Below are 27373 nucleotides of genomic sequence, written 5' to 3'. Positions count from 1 at the left end.
CAGTAAAAATGAATGCATGTAGGAGGTGGTAATAATGTTAGAGGTGCAGAAGAAGAAAGGGAAAATGGGTGTAGCGGTGTTGTACCACTACCCCTGCCCCGACGGCGCCTTTGCTGCTTTGGCCGCTCACCTTTACTTCTCCTCCCTCTCTACTTCTCCGCCGCCGCCTCTCTTCTTCATCCCCAACACCGTCTACTCTCCACTTACGCCCCGAGACCTCCCTCTCTCTCAAATCGATTCTGTCTACCTCTTGGATTTTGTCGGTCCTCCTGCTTTTCTTCATCACCTTTCCTCTCTTGTTCGCCGGTAATTATCCTTCATTTCATTTCGTTTACTCACTAATTAATTCTATTATTTCTAATATGCTCATTTATAAAATTATTATTATATATGGAGAGATGAGCAGTGCTTTCAAGTTTGTTCATGCTATGAGATTAACAAAATATTTTGACTGTACCAAATGGATTGCTTTTTATTCATGTGCTTAGTATATTGATTATTATATTATATGCTGTAGTGTTATTGTATTGGATCATCACAAAACTGCACTTGAAATGTTGGGTGCTGGGACTTGTGTTTCTGGAAATGTGACCAAAGTGATAGACATGGATAGGAGTGCGGCTACTATTGCCTATGATTATTTCATGGAAAAGCTCGCCACCAGGGATACCAATAATGCAGCTGTTGATTACAGCACCTTAGACCAGGGAATCTCTGAATTCCGAAGACTCCGCCAACTCTTTCAATACATTGAAGACAGAGATTTGTGGAGATGGAAACTCCCTGACAGTAAGGCATTTAGCAGTGGCTTTGATGATTTGAAGATTGAATTTGATGTCAGATCAAACCCATCCTTGTTTGACCAGGTCACCATTGTTTAATGCTTCTTCTCTTATCAGTATTTTTTAAAAAAAATTTCAAATTGATCTCTATTTGCCAACTTAATTAATGTGGAATCTTTTTCAGCAAAAGTATCACACTCAAATGCTACAGTCATACACTCAAATGGTAATCAATAATTGCTGTCATTTGGTGGTATCAGTTAGGCAGTTAGAAATTAAACTGGATGTATTTATGATGCCTAACATAAATTCATTTTGATTTATTAGCAGAACCTTTTCACCACGCAACAATAAGTCTGAAAATAAATTTAGTTTTGAAAGGGGTGAGAACACTCTATCATTATTCAGAACTAAACTGAAAATTTAGATTTATACCTTTCACCCCTTGTGTACTTAGCAATTTGCAACATATTTTCATTGGATTTTACCCCTCTGGTGTCAAAATTCAGTAAAACATTACCCAATTTAATGTTCTACATCACATGGTGTAATTCCTCAGGACCTTGATGTGCCGCATCAGAGTGTAACTTTTCAGGGCCTTTATGACATATAATCTGTCACAAAAGTAGATTGTTATCTAATTACTTCTCTATGCCACCATTTTCTGCAGTTGCGCTCTTTGGATCTTGAGTCTCTCATATCTCAAGGAAAGGTGACCATATCTCGGAAACAGAAATTAATAGATGATGCCCTTGATCAGTCATTTGTAATAGCACTTGGTGGTGGAACATTTGGACATTGCCTGGTAAAGTTTCAAAAATCATCATTTGCTGCTTTCTGTTTAGTTTTATGGCTAACTATGAGAAACATTTTTTCCCCCGAATGAATTGAAGTTCCAGTGTTACAAAAGGTTATTTTTTCACATCATCAAATAAAACCAACTGCTGCCATCCACATGATCTTGCTTTTATGCTTGTCAACAAGTCTATACACACGGGGCTGACAACTAGGTGTTACTATGCAAATTAACAGATTGATAAAACTTAGAACCATGGATAATGAGAATTACAAAATAACCTGGTAATTTTTCTAATAATAAGTGAAATGACTAACTTTTTGGAGTCCGTACAATTTACTTTCTTCTCCAGCGCTTTTTTTTTTTTTTTTTTTTTTTTTTTTTTTTTTGGTAACCCCTGTGCAATTGGCAACTTTTGGATATCTAGTGCCATGTTGAAAAACTGGGGAAGTTTCTCTTCTCATTCCATCTCTCTTTCTTTTCCTTGACCATACTCTCCACTCTTTTTCTCCCGTCTTTTTTAAGATCAACCTTAGCCTTACCTCTATTCCGCAAGAAACAAAATTTCTTGATGGATTGCCCCTTGGTGACGTATTACAAGGTTGTGGAAATTTTTATCCAAATAACAACTGATGGAATAAAATCTTTACCCGACAATAGAGTTCACTTAAGATTCTTTTGGGTCACTTTCATAGCATAATTTCACATCTTTGGTAAAACTTGCTTGAACTTTTTAAATTTTCCAGAGGCGAAGTTGCATTTCATAAAAGAAAGTTGAACAAAGTAGAGGAAACTAAAAGAAGAAGCTTCTTTCCTATTCAGGTTAATGGACTTAATTTTATGTGCTGGTGAAAATTTCAAGAAAAGTTCTGTTATGAAATTAAACACACGGGAGCCGTGCTCCTCTATCTGTTTTATTTTGTTTAATGTGGGGGAACCTCATTCCTTTTAACATTTCTGGCCATTTTAGTATATTCTTATTTCTTTTGAAATGCTAAAGTAGGAAAGAATTTAGTATTTCATTTTGCCATACAGCTAGTAAGGCATACCTACTACCTAGTGACTTCATGAATGGTGTCACCTTTCTCCTTACTGTAGGCAGTAAATGCGGATGCTTTATTTGAGCTGAGAAGCGAGCTTGGCAATCAGTTGGCTATTAAAAGTTTTGAAATGAAGTTGAGGTTTGGCTTTTCCTTTTTTTTTTTTTTTTTTTTTTTTTTTTTTTTTTTGCATTGCGTTATTAATAGAAAGAAAGACAAGCATATCTTATTCATAATGAGTTATGGATCTTCTTACCCTATCTAGTGAAGGATCTTTCTTTTAGACCAATGTGATGTTTCTGCATATGTTTTTTAGCATTAAAAGCTTATTGTATTCTCTGTGTTCAAGTCGAAAAAGTAAGAGATGCTTGATCAATGATCAGTGTTTACTGGATATGTTTGAAGTTATAAGTCATTAGTTGGTTAAGTGAAGCCTCCTAGACTTAGAGTCAAGAGTTTACATCCTTCATCCCCCATTGATGTACCAAAAAAGAAACAAAAAAATAAAATAAAAAATCCAAAACATTTCATTTATGATTTTTAAACAAGCAGGGTTTTAAGATCAATAGTATATATGTATAGATGGGCAAATTATCTGAGACTTAGCTTTGCAGAGAGCCAGAGACTCCGATGATATATGCAAGAGATAATTAGACTACTCTAGTGTCAGGCAGTATTTGAGTTATCTTATTATATTCGGCAAATGATACTATAGTAGTGCTTAAGCAGAATCTTGGTTGGATATGTGGCAGGAGGATTGGAGCTGTTGTATACAAGGTACCTGAGCTTGAAAACGACCAAGTGTTGAAAATCAGCCTAAGGAGTGTTGATATTGAGGATACAACTCCTATTTCTCAGGTTTGGCTTAATTTTTTTGGATCAGTATGCCCTTTTATTTTCTTTTAAGGAGAAACTTTTCCTGTTTGATAAGCTAAGCTTATTTAATCAGATTATTGGGGTTATGGATTACATATTTACATGATCAACTTTGTAGCAGCAAAGATTATGGATTTTCGATTTCACAACATGTTTTAGCTTATTTAAGCCAATGATTTATAAGAAATCGGAGTAGATTTTAGATTATTCAGAGCTGATGTTCATAACAATAATCATAAGCTTTAGCAAATTGGCAGTGTAATTTACATTTGCAAGCAATATATAATGGTGATTTTTGTTAGGAATTTGGTGGTGGTGGGCATCGCAATGCTAGTTCATTCATGTTAAAATCTGCCGAGTTTGAGAAGTGGAAGGTTATCAATAGCACAAGTGAATGCATTTAAGCACATCTGTTTCAGCCTTTGTTGGACTACTACCGTTGGGCATTCTTCAGATGTTACAACTCTACTGCTTATGTTGTTTTTAGGGTTGTTGGCCAAGCAACATGTGAAAGTGATATAGTGAGCTTGCACAATATTGAAAAGATTAGAAGAAGGGCAATTTAGAAAAATGAAGGCATCAGCCAAGATTAGGCAGGCAGGCAGGCTCCTATGAGTTTTATTACATGTACTTGTAAATCTTGACGGGCTCTGATAAGTTATTTTTTAATGTGAGTCCCAATACAAGTGTCTACGTCAAGATTTTGTGTGTAAGAGTAAAAGTTGAGAGTATATTTTCTAGGCTTCTATGAGCAATCGAAAGAAATGGTACAAGCTTGTTTGAATTTATTAAAATATGCATTATTGTGACAGGCATGTTATGCATCATTCTACTGCTGCTTTCTTTTATGTCAGTATCTCTGTGAAGAGGAATCCGCCGGCATATGCGTGTGGGTGTGGCTAAAAGCAAAAGGCACTATTGAGGAATACCATATTCTCTTTGAAAAATAATATTTTGATTAAAGGAAAAACATAGGAATTATCCTATTTATTGCTGATTATGGTTAGGGTGTTTAGACAAGAATGAGTTTTTGGGGTATCCTTTTCCCATACAAAACAAAATAATACTCCGTATAAATAGCATGGGTATAATGGGAAAATTGCTCAAGAAGGAATAATAATTACTTGTAATAAAAAAACAAATGGAGTACAAAAAGCAACTAATTATAAACAGGTGCCCCCTAATTATAAGTACAAGAAGACTGATTGCTGAACCAATGCAATACAAATTATATGAACACACACACACACACTAGTAAGTAGGGAGGTAGGGATTAGGAAAACTTAAAACAAACAAAACAACACTACTACAAGAAGTTAGAGTTCGGAAAGAATTGCGGGAATATAGTGAGATAACTCAGCAGTGAGAGACTGAAATCCATTGACCAGCTGTGTGTGAAAATCTTGATCTTCTTCACCAATCAACCGAAAGTGAACTCGTATAGCTCGCTTGCATACAGCCATGAATTCTAGAAGAGCCGCAATAAGTTGCTGCAGCTCCTGTGAGCGCAATCTCGTTGCAGGCTCCCCAGAAAGAAATGCGGTACAAACACTAAGGACTCCACTGTTCACCTGGAGTCAATAAGAAAGCAAATGAATAAGCATTGGAATATCCCCATAAAGTAAATCACGAGTATATTCTGGGCATGCAAACTCACTTGAACAGCAACAGAGCCTTGGAGTATCCTCTGTAAGCTCTGCAGACGGGGAAGTTGGTCACCTTCCGAACTGCGAGGCTCTTCAAGTTCATTCCGTAATGCAGCTGTCCGCGTTTCAATCATCCCAATTGCATTCTCAACTGGGGAAAACTCAAGTGATTCTGATTTGATAACCAAAAGCCGGTTAACGAGGGCAGGGAAAGAACCCTCAGTTTGCAGAACTGTGCGCCGCTTCCACTGATCTTCCAGCCCTCCTTGAGTCTTTCCATTTTTAGTGAATGGAGTATCAAACAAAAAGCGATCAAAAACTCGAGCTCTAACACTTCCAGTTGAAAGTGAGAATATTCTTTCCCGTCTGCTTCCAAGATCCTCATCTTCCATCACTGCATCAACTGCAGTTATCTGCAAGTAGCACACTCCAGCCTGCAACTCCTCTGCTTTAACTTGTCTAGAGTCGGGTATTATATGCAAAGTAGTCCCATCCATTCTCGACTCGTATATATGGCTAAGTTTCTCCATTATGTCACCCAACCTTACATCACGAGGCTCTCTATACACATATTCTTTCTTATCCAGCTTCCCAAATTTTTCACCATAAAATCCTACTCTATAGTATGTTGCATCTGTGAAAGGTATAGGACTTGACTCCTGCTCTAGGATTGACTCATAGATGTTAGTGAGCATAGTGTGGCACTTTGCTAGCTGTCCATAAGCCTTTCTGCTTTTATATACTGGAATTACGAGTTCTAGAATGCTTGCACAGAAATGGTAGAGCTCAGCTTGAGAAAAAAGCTTATTTGCAAGCTGCAGATATTTGACAGCAGAATCCACAGTTAGTTTTGAAGCACCATATCCTTCTACTTCAGCAGCTGAGGCCTCAGAACTGATCTCATTGCTAACCATGGGGCAGATTTTGCGTAATGCGCTCACATGATCCTTGCTCCACACACCATCATTCCTACTCACAAGGGCCTGGGGATAATTGTCCAGATTCAAATCAGCATCACTGCATAACATATATATGTAATCATGCTTTGACTCCTAATTACCAATGTAGTTTCAACAAGAAGCACTCTGTTTTCTGTAAATTTCAAATTGAAGTCCTACTAGACTTCATCATGTGAAAATGTTTATCTTAAGTTTCTCAAACCAAAACATAACTTCGATTTTGAAAATCCAGGTATAATTAAGTGAAAAATGAGTTATAAGGATGTTGGAAATCCTATATGTGGACAGAGGACATCAGATGCATCACCTTCACATTATCCATCATCATTTGCATAGATGATATCTCTGGTTTGCCAGAGTACAATGTATGGGAAATACATCATAGCCAAAGAATGTAAAGTGGAAGTTGGAGGCCTTCCACCCACAAATTGAACTTTAAGAAAGCTTGAAATGGATCAAAGAAACTACTCAGCCAAGCTTTTTTACCTGCATCACAACACCTGCAACAGCAACAGCACATTGTGCAGCTTCAGCCCAAGACTGCATCTCCTGATGTGCATCACATAAATGCAGTAACCACATTATGTGAAGATCTGGCACAGGTGCAAACGCCATTGCTAGTTTGTAAAAACTCTCAGCAGCTGCATATCTGTCTACATTCATTACAGATGCCTGTAGAAAGAAAGGGGCAAGTGCAAGAGGACACAATTTGAGAGCATATAACCAGCAAACCATATTCATGTCTAGATTAGCATTGTTGAGTACTAAGGTGATTAAGGAGGTCATGATGTACCATAAGGGCATGTTCCAGGCTAGCATCAAGAGCCATTAGAAGACTGTCAGAAAGATTTTTCACTTCCAACCAGGACCACCGGCTTTCTCCTAATCCTTCTGGAGAAGCAACAAGTGCATTTTCTGGAAGCCCACACTCCACTAATAAACTGAGGCTCTTAGATTCATCAGCCATCTCTTCTAGTGATTTTCGAAGCCGACGGGCCTCTCCGCTCTCTTCAAGCGTTCCATCTGACTTCATCTGTGTTACTTGGACTTCAGACATCAACTCTGACAATGTGATAGTTAACATGACTCTCAATCTTGCTGTTTGTGTAAAGCAAGAGAAGGAGCTCTGAAAAAAAAAAGGAGCAATTTTACTGAGGGATCATGGGAGAGTGAAATAGTTCAAACATTGTTAGAGAGCAAAAGCCATAATGTAAATTTAATTCAAAACACTTACACGAATAAGTATCTGAAGCCCAACAACAGCCCTTTTCCTAATATTGTCATTTCGGAAAACAGCAAGCCGTAGTAGATGGAAAGCAATTTGCTTCAAGAAGCGGTCATTTTCCCTTGCCATGAGGGTAGCCCCATGGAGTTCAAAAACACTGTTGAACACTGGAAAGAGAGCTTTCCAGAAAGAGAGTGGTTGATTGCGTGAGAAGACATTCATAAATATGGATGTGATACAATCAAGTTTTCCATAATCAGTAGCAATGCTATGAGAAGCAGCAGTCCTTGAAAATTTGTCAGTGACTTCCAACACTTGTAGGCTGACAGCTGCACTTACATTCTCCTCCCAAAGTTCCTAAAGTATTGATGTTATTAGCAGAAGGAAACTAGTGTATCACAGATAATGATAGATAGATAAAGAAATCATTGGTTGAAATTACATCAGTAACAGCATATGTACTTTTCTATAGCACACACACTGACAGATGTGCAAAGATATATGCAGCCATAGGCATGTTAATATCCATACTACCATTAAGTTCAAGACTTACCAGTTTTTGCCTTAATATTGGGTGCAAAGATTCCCTTAATGCTTGTGCTGAAGCCCCAATTCGAGAGGACTGGGCTTGTGCAAGTGCTTCTCTTAAAGAATATGGCTGACTAGGTGAACTTAGCTGTGAATTAACCCTTTGCCACAAATAACCATTCTCAGGTGTTCCCTGCTGCTGTATTTTAAAGAGTCTAGATGCTTAGTGCTAATTGAAAAAAAAAAAAAAAAAAAAGGAATAAAGGCAGAGAGCAACATTATGAGTGTTTCTATGTCATAAAAATGAAGCATACTCTGACTTCTTGTCGTGCGGCGTCAGACAGGTACTGGTTTATTGCAGGTGAAAGTCTATCAGAATACTTTGGTGATGCAGGACCTTCCCCCGCCACACTACGAGAGCTACTGGCCACAAGTATCCCATCAGTGGGTTTTCTATGCTGCACAATCACGTTAAGAAAAAGTCAGAAACACTCTATCAAGAAACTCAGGCACCAACAACAGCAGAATACCACTAACTCAACTAGAAAATTCAAAATCTACATTGTTTATACTTCTCTATTCAAATCTATGAAGTGCAAAATTCATAGTAAGCCCTCAAGGCTCAAGCTAAACTTTCTAAATAACTTTAAGCCAATTAAATTTTACTCCATCTCTTTCTATCCTAAATAACTTCACAATTTAGTTTTACTCTCTCTCTTCCTTTCCAAAAAAAAAAAAAAAAATCCTCTACTTTTTTTTTTCCTTCAAACCTGGAGCTCTTGATACCATGTCAAATGGAGAACTCCATATTTTTCATATATCTCAGACTAAGGAATATACATATTTATACAAGAAACTATATACTAAGGTAAGGATCGGAACCTAATCCCTAAGAATATACACATTAATCCCTATATATTCCAACCATTTATAATGTCTAACACAAAGTAACTCAAATCCAATTAATTTCTACTCTATCTCTTCCTCTCCTAAATAACTTGATTCTAATTAAATGTACTCTATCTCAATAACAGCAGAAGAATGACACAGGAGTATGCATCAGTAGTTGGATGTGTAAAAACTAATTGCCTTGAAAGTATAATTGTTAAAACTTTGATTATATTCAACCTGAATACAGAAACTAGTTTCTTTTATCCCACTCTTCACTGTAGCTTAATTCTTTTAGCAAAAAAGTAGTGTAGTATTTCCAATTATTAATTTACAGAGCACGTATGTATATAACAGTAAGGCAATACATTGAATCTCACAACCTTAGGATTCATCAGGAACACCAAACCCACTCATGTCCAACTGCACAATGTTCCAAAACCTCCCACTCAATAGATTTTCATAATAAACCATCAGGCATTATCAAACAATTTTTAGAATTAAAATCACATTTGGATTGCCATACGGCACCAGCACACTGGAAGGCAAACAAATTCGACAAATAATAAGCCAAGACAACTGATTCTTTTAGAATTAAAAACACATTCAGATTGCCATAGAACACCAGCACACTGGAAGGTGAACATGATAAGCCAAGACAATTGATAGCAACACAAATGTTAAGTCAATATCAAGCAAAACTTTACAGAATTGTCAGCAAGTGTGTATGTATCAACCTCAAAATGCATAAGGCATTCTTCCAAGAGTTTGAAAAACAATCTGGTACGAGCAATACTTTGCTGCCAAGCTTTAACAAGTGATGAGTCATCCAAGTTGCGTACTATCTGCAGAAAAATGACAAGGACTTCACGCTTTTCAATTGCGGCCAGATTGTAGAATACAGGCATCTCATCTAGAACCTGCATGAACACAATGAAGAAAATACCCAGATCTTATAGCTCAAAAAACATAGACCATAAAATTCAAGGAAGTTAAACATGCATGGAGTTAACATGGAATACAGAAATATTCAGAGTATGAAATTATCAAAGAGGTGAACCTGGCCAACAAGTGGAAAATATAGCTGGGCGATGTATAGCTTATCTTCTGGCTTTTGGTAGCGGACATCAAACTCATGCTTACACATTAGGACCACTAAAATTCTAGCTGCCTGCAAATACATGAAAGCAATGCAATCCCAAAGTGAGGAGTCTGCACTAGACAATATAATTGCACCCTTTTGCATTAACATTTAGCTTGCACAAAACAAAGAGATAATCTAATTAATAGATGAACAAATATGACATCAACATATGGCAGACTGCTCACTTTTGCCCGCATTGATAAGTCTTCATGATCCCAAGTAAGGAAAATCTCTTGAATCAAGATAGATGATAGGTAATTCCTGCAATTTTCAAGATCAGTTAATGATAATTGGTAATGAGCACATAAGAATATCTACAATTATAAATCATAGGTTACGCTTATGATGGCACCAGAAGTACACAAAGCAAAGCCAGTCTCAGAGAATTAATATCAACAAACAAAAAGCCTCATCAGAACAGCAAATTTTAAGCAAGCTAACTAATTACATGAAACAGTTTTTAACTGATCATCTTTTTCAAGAAACAGTCTAACTAATCACATGAAACATTTTTAACTGAATCTATTTCAAGAATGTTGAGGTTGGCCTCAAGAGGTGGAAATGGGGACGCTACACAACTAAGATCACTGAAATTATGAATTTATGACACTGAAGTTCAAAAGGAAAATTCATCTCAAAAAGATGATTTTCATACATTCTCATCCATTATTCTCAGCCATGCCACTGAAGAGCTAAAAGTTCAAGGTTGATTTTGTGAGCTGTGATTCCTATTAGCAATATGCTCCAAGAAACATCATTTGATCCTTTACAATTTTGATGGAGGAGTATTCAAAATTTCCATCCTATTTGGACTGAATTAGGTCACCAGTCCCATGTAAATTAGGATGTCACACTTAGTACCTCGTTGGTTTAAAACTCTAACACAGTTCCGAATTATCAGGTCCAAAGTTTAAACTTAAATAACTTCAAATTTCTATTTTTTTTGAACAGAAGTGGTTGATTTTTCAAAGAACCCGTAAACTACAGCAGTAGGATTTTGTCATGTGGCGAATGCATGATTTTGCAATTTTAGCTATCCATCCAACAAAGAATAGTCAACATCTTCTGGTCAAATTTTCATTAAAAAAAAAATACTTGGAAAAGGAAAAGTCAAATTGGTTTCATATTTTGCATTTAATTTTCCAAGGAAAAGTAACGACCACATAGATGCACACAGTAGTGTGCAGACACTCTGGACTTCAGACCACAGAGGCACAGACTGTATAGTCAAGGAATCTATAGTAGCAGTATCAACTAACTACAAACCACCCTCTGTTACATTGCAATCGTGGCATTTAATCCCTATGTGTTTGTGATACAGCTTATCTGGAATGAAAGAAATTACAGAACTTTGATGGGCTATGATATACTTTTAACATCTTTAAAGATAAAGTTGTATATAATTATTCTTTTGGATTAATGGGAAACCATTAAGTGACTTCCTAGATATGCTTAGCTTGTACAGTCTTGTTTTGCTTGGAGGCCATTTGTGTATCCATTATTCTATTCAGGGCGATACCCTTGGTATCTGCTTAATTTAATGTCTTTACTTATCAAAGGATAAATAAATAAATGAAATAACTAAATAGATGATTTTATCCATAAAATGACTAATGTGAGTATTCTATTAAAAAATTTACTAGATGATAAGGCAATTTTGAAAATTCACCTATCTGAAGGATCCCGTCCAGGCATTTCCACAAAGAGATCATGATCGCATAATATCTGGAGAAATGTTAGCTTGCAATCATGCAGCACTGATTGACACACCCCAGAGAACTTATCAAGGTACAAGGACACCTGAAGGGGCAGAGACAAGCCAAATGCCTTTAATTGTAGGTAAGCAAAACTAAAACAAAAAGTGACTATTAAATGGAACAGAAATATATAGGAAAATGAGTTTGGCATTGATGGAAGAATGGAGGAAGAAGGAAAAATACTTCTCCTAAAAACAAAGCCTAGACTTTTAGGAGGAAAGTAAGAAGTGAACCTAGGACCTTAAATTCTTGAACAAACTTGAAAAGCAAAATGGTCATTCATTAATAGTGAGAAGAGACCATCTAGCAATGGCTTGTCTGCCAGGTAAGCAATAAACAGTAATGAAAATAATGGGAAATATACTGCTGGTGAATTCAAATGAGCATGAAATTGCAATATGCATCCCATGTGAAAATTTTTAATCTGCATCTGCACCAGAACATTTCCACATATGATGGAGCAGAGCTGCAGAATACAGCTATGTTATAAGGAAAAAGTCAATTCCCAGAAGAACCAAGAATGACGCATACCAGTTCAAAAACTTGGCGAGGCTCAATGATTGACAAAAGATCATAACAAAAGAAAGCCAGGCTGCTGTTTAACTGTTTGGCTAAGCTTAGACCTTTCTTGCAACGCTCATGAACTTCCGTTAAAAGGCAATCATATAATTGTACAATACACCTAAAAACGCCTTCTTTCAGTTGCATTGGGGGCACATCTTCACCTGTGATGAAAATGTGAAAGAAGAGAGGTAAAAATGCAATACAGGATAAATTCAATTATAACAGCGAGGCTAGCACAGATAAAATAGTCCTTGAGCAAAAAAGGGAAAACTGCATTAAAAGGGCATATCTCAAATTCTTTTTCAGTTTCAAAAGGAACCCCAGAATGAAGTAAGTTGAAAATGATCTTAAGAAAGGTCCTTTTCTCTTGGAGTAGCCAATGTTTACTAGAGAAGATGATGAAGCCTGAAAATCATGAAGTAGTTCACCATAATGTTACTACTGGATTTTCCAGATGAGATCATCTTATTTTCTAAAGACACCAAGCCTTCTAATGTTAACTCTCTTGTCAATTTTGACAAGAATTTAGGTCAGAAATATAATATGTCAAGGTGAACTTGGCTAGAGTAGATGTTGATTGTTGAGAATTGTTCTTGCTCATTTCAGAAGCTACAGAGGGTACCTCTAATTTGATTATTTTACTCATCAAAAAAGACAATCTGGCTAAGGTTTTTACCTCTATCACATAGAAAATGCCATATAAGATTGATCCACTTAGTAACTCCACTACGCAAATGTGTTAAGAACAAAAAAGTGCAAGGAAGAAATAAGGTCCAAATCACTTTAAAGCACAAAGTAAAGTGATACTTCATACTATTTCACAAAAAGTAACACAATGCTACAAAATCAAATTTTAACATATTGAATGTATATACATACACTTAAAAAAAATGCTTCACACAAAGTGCAACATAGCAATGAGGTATGAATCAAAGGCAACTATACAAATCAAAGGACCATAAATAAAAATGTTGCTATAATATCAGAATATTTCAGACATTTGGCAATTTCAACAAATGAATCAAATTGCAGAACATTTCAGACATGACAATATCAGCAAATATACACAATATTGGGAAATTTAGTGTGCTACATGCAGATTCAGAAAATAGATAGAAATACAGACAATTTCAGACCCAATGCTTTGCAAGAACTTTTCTCACTTTTCATAACTAGACCAAGGATGACATTAACTCACAGTTGGAACCCAGGAAGTTAATATCTCAGGCAATGGAACATGCTTCACCGGTCTAATTTATCTTTCAAATTGAAATCAATAAGTGAAAGTTTTCAAAGCATCCAATTAGATCATCTTTTCATTCACACAATGCAAATGCATAAAAGTCAAGACAAAACTAATTGAATTGTTAAACCACTCCAAACAAAGAGAGCCAAGGCAGATATACAGTGTTCAGTCACAGTGAGAACATAGTCACATACCTGATGGAATATTGTGATAGAATAATCGAGCCTGCTCCAAAGCCATTGACTTGACAATTAACTCCAGAAAAAACCAAGCCATTGCCAAGACATCATCATATACAGGTCCAACACGATAGCCTTTTGCCTAGAATGCAATTTGTGAGGTTTATTCATAAGAGCATTCAGCAACAAAGTGAGAACTCTCAAGGATTAAAACATATGATGTTAACATTTAGACATTTGGTTGAGGTGATTTTTTAAATATTCAGTGCTTCAATGCTTTCAAGGTCTATTTCAGCTTGCCATACCATTATGTAGCAAGCTATCTCTTACTGAACAAAAAATATAATTAAGTCTAAATGTGGATATGTATCTGCTTTACTACTTTGAAAGCATAACTATTAAACAAATGTAAATAACATCATAACAATTTACGAAGTAGTTTTTTTCTTCTGTTAAGAAATAATGAGTTGAGAGGTACGGAGCACGGAAAATATCAATGACCCACTGCTAAGGCAGAAGGTCAATGTGTTAAGCAAGAGATAAGAGTAGAACAATAAATAAGATAGATTGAAAACTTGACTACTCATAGAAAGCTTTCAATAGCCCTTGTATTCATAGGCTTGAGAGGTAACAGAAGAAACTCAGGATATTTAGCCATGTGTCAATTCAGAAACTATGATTCTTCAAAGAAACCAATGACCCTTGAGCTCATAGCATGTGTAAACAAGAAATCTACATATCTTTAAGTTATCCAACATCTTCCTTTGATATATTTTATTGACAAGAACTCCAAAAAGCTAATCATCCAGGTGAATTATTATGAATGCAAAATATCTTGCAAAAGAGAAACCTACAGCAATTAAGAAACTTACCTTACTCCGAGCCAAACTTCCCCAGACTGTTGACAAACCAGGATAAACTGGTGGTTGGCGATCATCAAAATCGTCAAAAGCATAGTCTACGTAGTTCACTAGGAAAACATTTCTTTCAGCTTCATCAACTGACTCTTGCTGTACCCTAAAAAATACTGCCCAAGTATTAGGCATAGAAAACGAGCCCTACTTAAAAATAAATGCCCAACAAGATATGATGCAAATCCAAAACTCCAAAAGCACATATGCAAGATGCACCTAGTGATATCTCAATTCCTCTTAACCATACTCACATAGAAAACAATAGTCCTACAAATATTGACAAGTGTACCTTGTTAAAATGTTAACCATGGCTCTGAAGGCTGCAACCTGAAGAAGTAAATGCAATAAAAATAAATAAAATTAAGACAGTATTTAAATTTTAAGAAATGCATTATGGATCTGAACAGTGTATAAATAATGAAGGAAGAAGAGAAAGAAAATAGAAGAATTAAAGAAGCCAGGTATATTACAAAGATAATCATTTAGATAATTACTAGCAAATTCTGTTAGCAAACCTGAAGGGTTTCTCCACCATTGCTTATGAGATGAAGAAGCATATTTAAAATTGGATACAGAAATTGAAGCAAAGCTGTAGAATCAACATTCTTCAAACTGTTAATGGCCTGCAACAGAATTACAGAATTTTAATTTCGCATCATAAAGTTGGGCAGAGAAGACAGTAAATTACTAATTATTAATTTAAGAAATAATACTCTTATTTAGTTCTTCCACAACTCAGCAGATACACTACAACAGAAATTCATTCAAGTGCATTGGGATTTGGGAAAATATAAAGCACTTACATCTGTCAAGTGTGTTTATAAAGGAAGGTAACATAAAAACTAAATAACACCAAATTCTAAGTTTCTAACTATGCCCCTCAACTTAAATTTCAGAAAATTCAAAGTAGAAAAAATACTGATAGAAAGAGAAGCCATGAGAAGAATGGACTACAGTAGTAACTCTTAGGTTCCCAAAGAACCACTGACCCCTTTATTCAAGTCCATAAATCAAAATAATATGAATACATGAATAGACTATACATTAGAACTGAAAATCTAATCGAATTTTTAGCTAATATTTAGCTAAGGATGTGTATATTGACTATAGCATGTAACCTTCCCATGGTTTCTAGATTAGAACAATAATATCATGATTCTATTTGTTAAAACATTTTTTTAGTTATTTAGTTTTACCATACAGTCTAAACTAATTCTGAGAACTCTATAATTTATTCAAGTCCATAAATCAAAATAATATGAATAGACTACACATCAGAACTGAAAGTCTAATCGAATTTTTAGCTAATATTTAGCTAAGGATGTGTATATTGACTATATTCTAAAATTTGAAGTATAGCATGTAATCTTCCCATGGTTTCTAGATTAGAACAATAATATCATGATTCTATTTGCTAAAACACTTTTTTAGTTATTTAGTTTTACCATACAATCTAAACTAATTCTGAGAACTCTATAATTATAATTGTAGACAAAGTATCTCAAGTCCATAAGATCGTCTGTGGATGCCTCATTCTGATTATAGTAAGAAAGATGGTTCAAGGTAAGCGGAGTTTTTGGATATTATTACAGCCTTTTCAAAATCTGTAAAAGAACAATATGTCCATTCGTCTATAGCAAGTCTTTCATTTGTTATGTGCGAGTTGGACAAGATAACAACCATATACCAACTGCACATGGATGATAGCTCCATAGTTATTTACCTTTTGATAGAAAGTAGCTTTATTAGAGTTCAGGTTATAATTCAACTCCTTAATATACCTAATATCAACAAGACACTGTTTTAAGAAGATTTTAAGACAGTTGTTTTGAATTCTTCATAACTGTCAAAACACTTTATTCACTTCCTCAATCTACCACTTAACCATTATTATTCAGTTCAACAACTCCTTAGAATGAAGAACAAATGAGAAATAACTATTATTCATTCCATGATCATTAGAGCTTAACTTGAGAACTCCAAATGCTCGCATGTGAATAGTGAGTGTAGTGCATCTGGTGAGCCCCATGTATCTATGGATATGCCTGGGTGTGTAGTATTATCCATAAATTTGGGTACAGCTACAGACAAGCATATGTCTATGTCCAAGTAAATAAACATGTACCTCAAGAAGCTCAGATCCCCACGGTGGACTTGTTCGAAGAGTGTGTCTGTCATATTCAAGGAAAAGATCCCTAATTCGTTCACTGATAGGGTATAAAGAGGAACATAGTCGTAAGCGGAGCTTGAAAATACTCTTGCCATCCTCTATGTAATCCAACCTCTCCTGAGAAAGAATTCAGAAGCAAAGATGAATTGATAGACAAGTCAGCAAGAAAAAACCTCTCCTGAGAAAGAATTCAGGAGCAAAGATGAATTGATATACAAATCAGCAAGAAAAAATAGAACAAAATGATTCTTACAGTAGCAACTGTAATGAGGACACCTAAACAGATGCACAAAATCCAACAGAATTGGGATATAAAAGAAGAGTTAGCATGACCTACAAATCTACTACAATGAATTTGCAGCCTATTTATGATAACTTTTTGGGGTGTTAGAATAGAAAATAAAAGTGAGACAGTCATAAGAAATGCATATAATATCATGAACCCTGGTGCCCTAAAGCAGAAGTTCATCAAAGTTGGTGAGGGGAAGGAGGGGAGAGAAAAAATGAAGAGTAAGTCTAATTAATTATGCTGGACAGCAGTCCAAAGACTTGCAGGGGAAAAGAAGGAACCCAACAAACTACTGAAGACACACCTTGCCACTGTCTTGGAGATAATGAGGAACTAACTCCTTCATAACCGGTAAGGAGATCTCAGATTTGAGCCTGAATTAAGGAACACAAAGTCATAAAACTTGTCTTTAAAGATATGAATAAGAGTATAAGTTTAAATTGTCAAAATTTATATTAGTCAGAGACAAACAGAAGAGCTAAAAAGCATACAGCAGAATAGAAATGCTATAGTAACTTTGCAACTATTATGCAAATTTTTAAAGTAAAACTATTATGCCATTAACTTATATCTATGGAATCTATTACCTCATTTTCCTTCTACAGTTGAGTGAGGAACAATGGCACATTGGAAAAATGAAAAAAGAAAAATATTTTCTTTAAAAAAAATGAAAATAACCAGTAATGTCTCAGAACATTGAGTGATTCACTATGAAGGTGCTTAAGGCACTTTCTCTTATAAATGAAGAACTCAACTATTCCCAGAGAAAAAGAACTTCCAAAAAAAAAAAAAAAAAAAAAAAAAACAGAAAAAGAGGAAGCTCTCACAGATAAACATATATAATTTTTTGCTTGATTCACTTAGTATCATATACAAGCTTTATGGCAATAACAATAATATATGTTACCTCTGAATCAATTACCCTCCAAACTACTAGCCATTTAATAAAATCCTTCTTAGATAGAATTGAAAGGTATAGGATTTGGCAATAATAGTGCTAGAGAGAGTAAGTGAGAATGGTTTTAGATAGGAAAACTTTCTTCAAAGCTATATTTAAGTCCTTTGAGGTTAAGAAACAGGGGAATTCTACTGCTACTTGGTTAGAAACAACAGAAAGACATGCCAATCAAATCTGAATTGATTTCCAAAGCTACACAAGTTAGTCAACCCTAACACCAAGCACCAGTTGAAAAGAAGAAATGTGGATTAAAAAGGGAGATTTGAACAATAATGCATGTTTTCTTTGAAAAAGTTCTTAACTTGAACTAGTACATAGTACATTACTCAAGTACATTAGAGAAAACTTGCATAAAAAAGGGAATCATCAGAAGGAACAAAGTTAAGCAGCAACACAATTACTAAATTCTTTTAAGAAACAGGTTTACTACATTTAATTCAAGCTCGCTATATTCTATGAAGAATGGGGAGATAAAGCATGATATAGTCAAAGATAAAAAACAGAACCTGAAGAAAAGAAACTTACTGAGCATGAGTGGATAGTGGAAGTGATGCATATCCAACTACTACCTGCAAAAATGAATTTTAAAAAAACAATAAATTGCACATTACAGAGAATTAAACATATAATTGTTTTTTGAGGGACATGGAATCTTTTATTGATGCTAGGCCTGATCTGACAATATGGATTGAGTGAAGGGCAAACTAGATTAGAGAATTTAAACCTAGAAAAAAGTATAATTGCAAGGCATGGTAGGATCACATTCTCCTTGAAATTCTAAAAACTACTCACTGGCTTTGGAGCTTCAAGCTTTGTTTGAAGGTCAACATGATAAAATGTAAACAAAAGGTGATGCATTGGTGTCCAAATAGCAGGCAGAGAAACTTTAATTTCATCATGGTAGCTGGCAACCCTAGTTCCAACAGCAACCTGTGTATGAGCCCACTTCTGAAGTGATGCACCTGGTGCCCTAGGATGCATTGCCTGTGACATTATTGTTAACTCAAAACTCAACTACACCTCAGGGCTCAGTCCATGAAGAAAACTGTTAAATTACTTCAAAACCAAGATATATACAGTCCAGAAGGAAATCTTCCTTGAAAGTATTGTCATATACACAAACCTCAAGAGGTGGATTAGAAATATCCGCATCATCCTTTTTGAGTTCAATCCGTATAAACATATTCCTTTTCCTACTCATGCTTACAGTCAAGGGATAGACATAGAGGCAGTGAAAAAGCTGCAAGAACGGTTCATTCCTTGTTGTAGTGCGAAAGTCAAAAGCTTCAAACTGTAAATTCAAATAGTTAATTTTAATAAGTGTATACACTAATAAAATTCCAAACAAAACTTTAATATTAGAAACAAATTATAGAACTTTCTAATGAGATTGCCTATATAATTAGTCAGTTGAGTGCCCTTTCTGAAAAAACATCTTGTAATAACTGTGCCGTCTGTGCTTGTAAATGCTTTCAGAAGAAGCAATATAAAAGACTTACATCAGCAGAGGCAACATCTGGATTTTCATTGCCAACTGATCCATTTCTAGTTAGCTCCTTCCTCTCGAAGGAATTTGACTTAGAAAAGGCATTTAGAGGTCCATTTTCAACAGAATCAAAGACCACACTCCCACTTTCCATGTGTTCAAAATCAACAGAATTAGTTTGCAGTTTTTCAATTTCCAGTTTCAGCACACCTTTAACTGGTTTGTGAACCTTTCGCTTAGGATCCTGCAGCATTCGAGCAAAATATTTTTAGAAAAGGAGTGAATTATAAGTTGGAATCTTTAATGGAGGAGCAAATAAGTAGAAGAAAAATACAAAAACACATTAAGCATATGGGCTTCATGACAAGAAATAGAAAAAATGCATGTAATACTAATAGGAACCTAAGGTTTCTATAGATAAAGAAGCAAAAATACATTTTAAGGTCAAAAAGTCCTCTGAGAAAGTGCATGTGTGTGGTTCTATATTTTTCTTTTCTTTTTTTCCTTTGAGCTAAGAATGCATTTCTCTTCAAGAACCATAGGGCCTCTTTAGCAAAAAGAAAATGTTTTCTACTTTTCATCTCCAGTTTTCCAAAATTTTGCAATGTTTTTATTTTTCATCAAAAGACTATAAAACGTGATCAATTTCAATTATTTTTCAATTTATAAATTACAAAATCATTCAAGCTCCAATTTTTTTTTCATATATAAATATTAGTGACATTTTATCAAGTGGGGGTGAAGATAGACAAATAGTGGTGGGGTAAAGTAAGCGATGATAATAATGAAGATAGCGGTGGCGGTAGGTAGTGTGCATGGTATAGGTAGTTAGGTTTAGGGTACATAAATAGGTGGGTGGTAGTAGGTAGGCATGCGATGGTGGGTGGAAGGAAGTGATGATTGTTATAAAGGCAGTTGTGGACGTGTGGTGGTGGTGGTGTCGCCAGGGTTGTAAAAATCGGTCTAGGCGCCTCTAGACCGTGGCGATTTTCTCCTTAGGCGCCCGCCTAGGTTACCGGCCGCCTAGGCGTCCGCCTAGCGCCTAACTCGGCCGATTTGGCCGCCTAGCGTCTAAGTTAGTCGAGTTAACTCGTCCATTTCGGTCAAGTTAACCCGATCGGCTCGGCCTATTTTTTTTATTATATGTGTGTGTGTGTGTGCGCACGCGCGCATACATATATATAATATGACATATATACACTCGTAGACTAGTTTGATACTTTGAATCTTTGGGTGATTGAAGTATTTGAGTATTTCATATTTGAGTATTTTTAATTTTTAATATTGTTTTAATTTTTTTATTTTTTTTTGAAAACCATTGTTTTGATGTTATGACTTATGAATTATCATTAATTCATTTATTTGGATGTGTTATTTGATTAAAGGTTGAAAACAACCTCATTAAAATTGTCAAACTGCAAGTCTACCACTGTTTTTTTGGCACCCGCCTAGCGCCGCCTAGGCGCTATCCGGGCGCTAGTGCCCGACTAGCGCCTAGCGCCTACTGCAACCATGCGTGGTGATAGGTAGGTAGGTGAAGATGGGGGGTAGAAGTTCATTTAAGTAATGGTAATGGTGATGATGAGTTATGTGTGTTTTAGTATTTGGAGAATTTTGAAAAAAGTAAAAAAGTGTTTTTGAATAAGTTGTTTGTTAAGTTGAAAAAATGGAGAACTCTCCAATTTTCTATATTGGGAAACAGTTTATTTTTAGCAGAAAACTCTGGTTTCCATTTTTCAAGAAAACTGAAAAGCTCTCCAGTTACTCAACACATCCATAGTTTCCACGTCAATCATCATGTTTCCTTGACTTCCAAGCCTCTCTATTGCCACCCATTTCACCATTAAAGAAGAATTGTTTTTTTCCTCCTTATATCCTCTGGACTAGAAACACTAAAACCTCTGACTGTTTCCACTCAACAAGCTTTCCCTTCTAAATGACACTATTAAGTGACCAAGTAATTTTTAAATGTGTGGACAAGTAGAAGAGAGAGCACGAGATAATAAATGAAGCATATTGAGTTAACCTGCAGTGAGTCCTCTGTGTAGCCTTCTTTAACTTTATTTAAATTAGACACTTCAACAACAATAGAGTTTCCACTTGAATATCCAAGCTTTCCATCCGATGTGATCTTAGCGATTGGCTCCACAGCACCCTCTTGATAACTAGAACCTGAAATGCTTGTTGAAAGGGGACTGCTAGGGGAATTAGACCCAGCAGCAGCAGCATTAAGCCCACTATCAAATAGTGGGATGATGGCCCAGGCAAAAGACTCTCTGTAAGGCATGATGCGAGACCATACTTGTAATTTCTGTTTCTCTCTCTCAGTCAGATGAACCTGTTTAGGTAGAAATTAGTTCAGAGCCCGTAAAGTGATCAAGATCTTATCATCAAATAGGCATAGGGCATAATTGCATAAAGCATTAATGCCATAAGTGAACCAAAAGACAAGCACACAGAATTACAGTAGTATATCACACCCAGAAACCCCAACAAAAATTTCCTGACTCCTTCAATACCTTCATTATTATAGTTTGCCAAATAAAGTAGTCCTCAAAGAAGCTTTTATATATATTTTCAGATAATCAAAAATATCAAGAAAGGAACTTTTCTTGCATCTGTGATTCTGCATATTATTATTATTTATCATAACAAAGCTGTAGAACCTGATTAATTTCAATGATCAATGATCCACAAGAAATGCATAGCATATCCATGCAAGGCACATTGTCTAATAGTAAGATGATAAAGTATCATCATCTCTGTCCATTTCTTCACCCACAACTTCTCAACATGGGACGACAACACTTCATAGACATGTCAAACAGCAGGTAAGTGAAGTAGTGAACTAATGCAATAAGTTTTTATTGATCCTCAAAGCATCCTCCACCCCACCCCCCCCCCCACCCCCCCCCAAAAAAAAAAAAAAACTCTTTTATTTTAATATGAGCCAAATACATTTTGATGGTCAAACACATGGAAATATTTTGATGGAATGTAGCACGTCGGATTCAAACCCAAGACATTTTGCCTACTCTTTGACATCATATTGAACGATGTATTATATTTCAATTATAAGCTTAAGCCATTAGAGAGGATATACAATATTTTATGTTTATCTTCAACAAAGACAAAAGCAATTAATTGATTAGATATTTAGATGTTTTTAAGGGACAATGCTTACTGATTCTTTTCGTGAATATACAGAGGGGGTCACCCCGCCTTCTTCAGTGGCAGGTTTTTCCAGTTGGATTAACAGACAAACTGATGCTGATGGGGCATCTAGATGAAAAACAGCACGCCGTTCATAAGAAGTGCTTGCCTGGTAATGACATCACAAGGAACAGAATAATAGTCAGCTTGCACTGTAAGACCCATTAGAAATAAATATTAGATTTTAAAAATCATGCAAAACAGTATGTGTGTGTGTGTGTGTGTTTGTTCACGAGCGTGAAGTATGTACATGTATTATATATAAAACTTTGTCAAGCTTACATCCTGCATTTCAGCTGGCAATATTCGGAAAAGAAAATCTTCGGAAAGTTTTTCTCTTCTCTCCCTATTATATAAACAAATTGTCCCATAAAACGGCTCTACAAGAAAACTTCAGAAACTCAGAGAAAGAAATGGTGGTTGCTTGAAAGTGCAAAAAATAAATAAATAATGATGAAATGTAGAAAACAAACTAATAATGGTATTCACAATCCAAATTACAGACCCACCAGCTAATCCTGCTTGGAAGGACAAGGATAGAACCCTGACAGCAATCTTTAGTCCACTACAACCACAAAAACATATGCCAAATAAGAAACTTCAAAGCAAGAGAAATGAAGACAAATGAAAGTTGAAAAATAATTGTAAAACCTAGTGTATTGGGACATATGAGCTTCTGGAATCCTCTGCCCAAAAATCATTGACCTTTCATTTTCCCAGTCAAAAACTGGTTCATAAGCGGGCAAAGGAGATTCACCAAAATGCTGCAAGTAAATTATTTAGACAGTTAGAAAGACATGAAAGTGTATTATATCTATGAATATACTTGTGATATATGTAAGGAACAACCTTAGAGACTTTGGCATTTGATAAATCAGACAAGCTAGCCTCAGTCAACTGTGCCCCTGATGTACTTGGGTTTTCTCCCTCAAAAGAATCATCAATCTTAGTTTGCCTTGCATTGCCAAGATGCATCTCTGCAAACACTCTAAAACTTAAGAACTGGTAGGGTTGCATAAAAAAATTAATTAAAAAAATGCACATAGCATTACAGCACACTGAGAATCCTTTAGGTATGTTGTATTCAGATACATCAGCAAATAAAAAATAAGTTAGATGCAAACTCCACTTAAATGAAACTTTTGGTAGCACAAGATATCTATCAAGAGGCTAGCAAGCAGTTTTCCCAGGAAATCAGAGTCTACTTCATGAGAAATTGAAAAGCCAATCCCCAGATGCTGAAGAAGATACACTAACTTTCCTCAGCAAGTTATGTACTTGTTTTCTGTGAGTTACTGAGTTTCGTGCAAAAGTTCCACTTAATATACCATACATCCACTTAACACAAAATTTACATGAAGGCACCCTAGCCACCACCAGTTTTGTTCATCCTACCTGTTTCAATATCTGTATCAGGACCTTCAAATATCTGACTCTGAAATGAAGCAGGGCCAATGCTCTCATAATGACCATACTTGCTATCATCTTTTACCCAATCAGTTCTATAGCATTGAACAAGTTCATTTAAATGGGGCCACTGCTCCAACTTTTCATCAAGCTGCATTCATGATGAAAAAAATCAGTTAAGAAAAGAAAATTACCTATCAAAGAAAAAGTAAAAAATTGAAATTAAAAGGATATTACAGTCATTGTTGTTAAGGCAGACTTTCAAGGCGAGGTGCCACTGAACGCCTAGTCGCCTAGGCAATTAGGCGGGCTCCTAGGCGATGAGTGTATATATATATATATATATATCAATTCATAATTTAGTATTTTAGCATTTAAACATATTCTCAAATCTCAACAATAAGTACTAAATTATGCAATAATTTAGCATTTCCAGCATGGGTCTTTAGATTTAGCCTTCCTTTAGGATCCGTTGATGGATCATAATAGGGGTTATCTTCATTCTCAACCATAACCTGCCATAAAACAAAGTAAACAACCACTAAGGAGAGGTTGGGAGGGGTGAGTCAGCGTCTCAGGCTCCCAGCTACGTATTGGTAGGAGTTTTCTTTTGTAAGGCGAGGCGAGCTCGTTAGGCGACCGGACGCCTAGGCGATGCCTTAACAACAATGATTACAGTTAAGCATAAGGATAAAAATTGTATCATTTTTTTCTATAAGTAGAGAGGTAATATTGAAGACACCAATTAGGTATCCTCACAACCACCCAGCCAAAATACAGATATTGACATATCGTAAAGCAAAAGAAAACAGCAGCATGGAAAACAGTATACATGTTTGACCACATCTAACAAATCAATCAATGAAAGAGCATTAATAGGACACTTTCATTAAGTTCAAAGGAAAAATGTATGCAAAAAAAAAAAAAAAAAAAAAAAAAAAAAAAAAACACTTCAATTTTCAGTGAGGATTGATGACATTCAAAAACTCATTTGTTCCTCTCATTTCAAATAAGCCCAAACAAAATGTAGGGAACCAACCTATAAATTTATCCTACTTGTCTTCACCCATAAATAGGGAAGCAACCCAGGAAAAAAAAAAAAAAAAAAAAAAAGAACTACACCTACTTTATTTTGACGAAATCTAAAGAATAATCCAATCAGGTTAGCAACATAAGACTGATATCCAGAGTAGAGTGCAGGATGACAATTAATAATGCATCTATTCTTAGCAGCATCACAAACATTCTACATCCTTCATGTTACTCTAGACTAGTGGTTTCTGAATCATGATACAGATCGGTGACAGTCATTCACAATGCTGCCTCTAAGGCCATGCTTAATTACTATAGATATATAAACATGATATATTGAAGACCTATTTGACCTCTTTCACTCACTTAGCTCTCAGGTACTTACCAGGTCACTTTCTATCTATTGTTGACTGTTCCATAATATTCAGGTCAAAACAAACTCTTAAATTGACCCCTAATTCTTCTGGTGACAGTCATTCACAATGCTGCCTCTAAGGCCATGCTTAATTACTATGAGATATATAAACATGATATATTAGAGACCTATTTGACATCTTTTGCTCACTTAGCTCTCAGGTACTCTACCAGGTCACTTTCTATCTATTGTTGATTGTTCCACAACATTCAGGTCAAAAAAGAACTCTTAAATTTGACCCCTAATTCTTTTGCCAGGTGGGTAGGATGAAACTATTCAATAAATTACAGGAGAGGAACCTTATTATACATTATGCATTTTAACAGACACTTTGCAACCTATTGGAATTTGGAAGTAGCCAACAATGCGTCACAGAATAGCTTTCTACTCAATCACAGAGGAATACTATTTTATTCAAGCCAATCAATTAATCTTTGAAATATTGCTCATGAAAAATCCTTGCAAAAATCATTATCGACTTAAACAGTAGATCCCCAGCTAGCACATTTCGGAGATACAGATTAAACTTCTTAGGTTCTGATGGATAATGCATTTCGAATCCTTCTTCAAGTCAGACTGCAGCCCAATAACATTTTCCCACCAAAATGATTATCAAGTTTTACTCAAATTTCCCTCCAAATAAAACATGCAAAGTCAATCCATGAGACAGTCAAATATCACTATACAAGGGATTAACATACAAGGGGAAAACCGATTGAAAAAGAATGAGGGGGGAAGAGAGAAACTTAAAACTCACCAGCGGGTCTAAATTCAGAACAGACGCAAAGGTCTGGCGTGGAATTCTCCGAAACCTATATCCATTTGACGAAGAACTCTCCATTGCCTGGAAAAGGAGCTCGATGCTAAATATAAAGCAAGGCAATACGGAGCTGGCCAATTAGTACTACACTAAGAACGATTCGGTTTGGTAGGAAAGCATTTGTTAACATTAGGAGGCAATGCATATCAGCTCCCAGCTCCCCACAAACCCAAATGAGGTGAAAATGGGGGTATATACATGCCAAAAGCCTTGATGTATCTTTATACCCTAAACCAGCGCATCCCTGAGAAGCTGGTCAAGAAGGTTGAGAAATAGCACAATGCTCTTTACAGAGCAGGAGAAAATGCTACAGATGCACGAGATCTGAGTGATAATATGCAAATGAAAATGAGGGGTTAAAGAGAAGGAATTTTACCTTGTGCAGCTAACACAGCTAGGGCAATTCCTCTGGTCTTAGAAAGCAGATCTATATAATTGGAGGGTCTAGTGAAGAGAAATGGTGGTTCCAAAGAGACGTCCCATCATTCCGTTAGGTTTACCGATGCAGCACCGGCCTTCAGCTCCCGTCGACGGACTCAGACGACGACACACCAAAGTTAAACAGCGGAAGCTTGCTCAGTTGTTCAAGTCAAACGGGGCATTCCGAAAGCCGAACAATGGTCAATTTGTTTCTTTCTTGTTTTTTTTTTTTTTTTTTTTCCTCTTTGTTTTTTACCCTTCACTTGGGAGTTGATATATATGGACAATTGCCTATAATAATGACAACAATATGTGACAACCATTTCGTGTAACGTGATACTAATTACTCAAGTGTAAAACGACAGTGTAAGCAATATTTGTTTCCACATAGGGATCATGAGATGGTTTGATTTTACCACTTTTATTTATATTGGTCATGTTTAATAAATGGTTGTTAGTTGATTGGATTATAAAGTATGACTAGTTGATAACATTAGTTAATGGTAGAAATGTGTTTGATAAATTAACTGTTAATTTATAGTTGTTTAGTATAATTTCTATTCTCAAAAAACTAATTGAACAAGTTGTTTTGAATAGCTTTTTGAATGATTAAATAAGC

At 35.7% G+C, this 27373-nt stretch overlaps 2 protein-coding genes across 4 annotated transcripts; one reads left to right on the top strand and one right to left on the bottom strand.

Annotated features, from left to right (window-relative positions):
* Window positions 1-20: 20 nt before the first annotated feature.
* LOC109189744 lies at window positions 21-4059 on the top strand. The gene is made up of 6 exons (XM_019340349.1): window positions 21-306; window positions 518-866; window positions 1453-1587; window positions 2677-2759; window positions 3371-3476; window positions 3797-4059. Exons 1-6 carry the CDS (start codon window positions 35-37, stop codon window positions 3896-3898), a joined length of 1047 nt encoding a protein of 348 aa, XP_019195894.1. The 5' UTR covers window positions 21-34; the 3' UTR covers window positions 3899-4059.
* Window positions 4060-4593: 534 nt separating this feature from the next.
* Window positions 4594-27000, bottom strand: LOC109189743 (guanine nucleotide exchange factor SPIKE 1). Of its 3 annotated transcripts, none has more exons than XM_019340347.1 (31): window positions 26711-27000; window positions 26272-26377; window positions 24056-24218; window positions 23510-23637; window positions 23312-23424; window positions 23170-23225; window positions 22943-23040; window positions 22632-22769; window positions 21474-21785; window positions 19461-19691; window positions 19085-19252; window positions 18754-18945; window positions 18487-18530; window positions 17308-17377; window positions 16670-16831; window positions 15060-15167; window positions 14834-14871; window positions 14503-14647; window positions 13646-13772; window positions 12173-12366; window positions 11554-11684; window positions 10070-10145; window positions 9801-9911; window positions 9478-9660; window positions 8167-8310; window positions 7878-8051; window positions 7334-7681; window positions 6893-7225; window positions 6586-6771; window positions 5152-6123; window positions 4594-5065 (listed from the first exon to the last, which is right to left on the bottom strand). In XM_019340347.1, the coding sequence occupies exons 2-31, from the start codon at window positions 26353-26355 to the stop codon at window positions 4811-4813; spliced, it is 5484 nt and encodes a 1827-aa protein (XP_019195892.1). In that variant the 5' UTR covers window positions 26356-26377; window positions 26711-27000; the 3' UTR covers window positions 4594-4810. The 3 variants fall into 3 exon arrangements, with proteins under 3 accessions (XP_019195892.1, XP_019195891.1, XP_019195893.1); XM_019340346.1 differs by having other exon boundaries at window positions 26272-26358; XM_019340348.1 differs by having other exon boundaries at window positions 7878-8048; window positions 26272-26358.
* Between the last annotated feature and the right edge of the window lie 373 nt (window positions 27001-27373).

The sequence above is a fragment of the Ipomoea nil genome, unplaced genomic scaffold, assembly GCF_001879475.1.
Source record: "Ipomoea nil cultivar Tokyo-kokei standard unplaced genomic scaffold, Asagao_1.1 scaffold1562, whole genome shotgun sequence".
NCBI lineage: Eukaryota > Viridiplantae > Streptophyta > Magnoliopsida > Solanales > Convolvulaceae > Ipomoea > Ipomoea nil.
Note: the sequence above shows the minus strand (reverse complement) of the source record. Positions and strands in the feature narration are given on the sequence as shown.

Coding starts and splice junctions, on each gene's coding strand:
- LOC109189744 (XM_019340349.1), top strand. CDS start 35: ATGTTAGAGGTGCAGAAGAAGAAAGGGAAAATGGGTGTAGCGGTGTTG. Junction 867..1,452: donor ACCCATCCTTGTTTGACCAG/GTCACCATTGTT, acceptor CATTTTCTGCAG/TTGCGCTCTTTGGATCTTGA. Junction 1,588..2,676: donor GAACATTTGGACATTGCCTG/GTAAAGTTTCAA, acceptor TCCTTACTGTAG/GCAGTAAATGCGGATGCTTT.
- LOC109189743 (XM_019340347.1), bottom strand. CDS start 26,355: ATGGAGAGTTCTTCGTCAAATGGATATAGGTTTCGGAGAATTCCACGC. Junction 19,253..19,460: donor CAGATGTTGCCTCTGCTGAT/GTAAGTCTTTTA, acceptor TTGAATTTACAG/TTTGAAGCTTTTGACTTTCG. Junction 17,378..18,486: donor CCACTATCCACTCATGCTCA/GTAAGTTTCTTT, acceptor TCCTTAATTCAG/GCTCAAATCTGAGATCTCCT.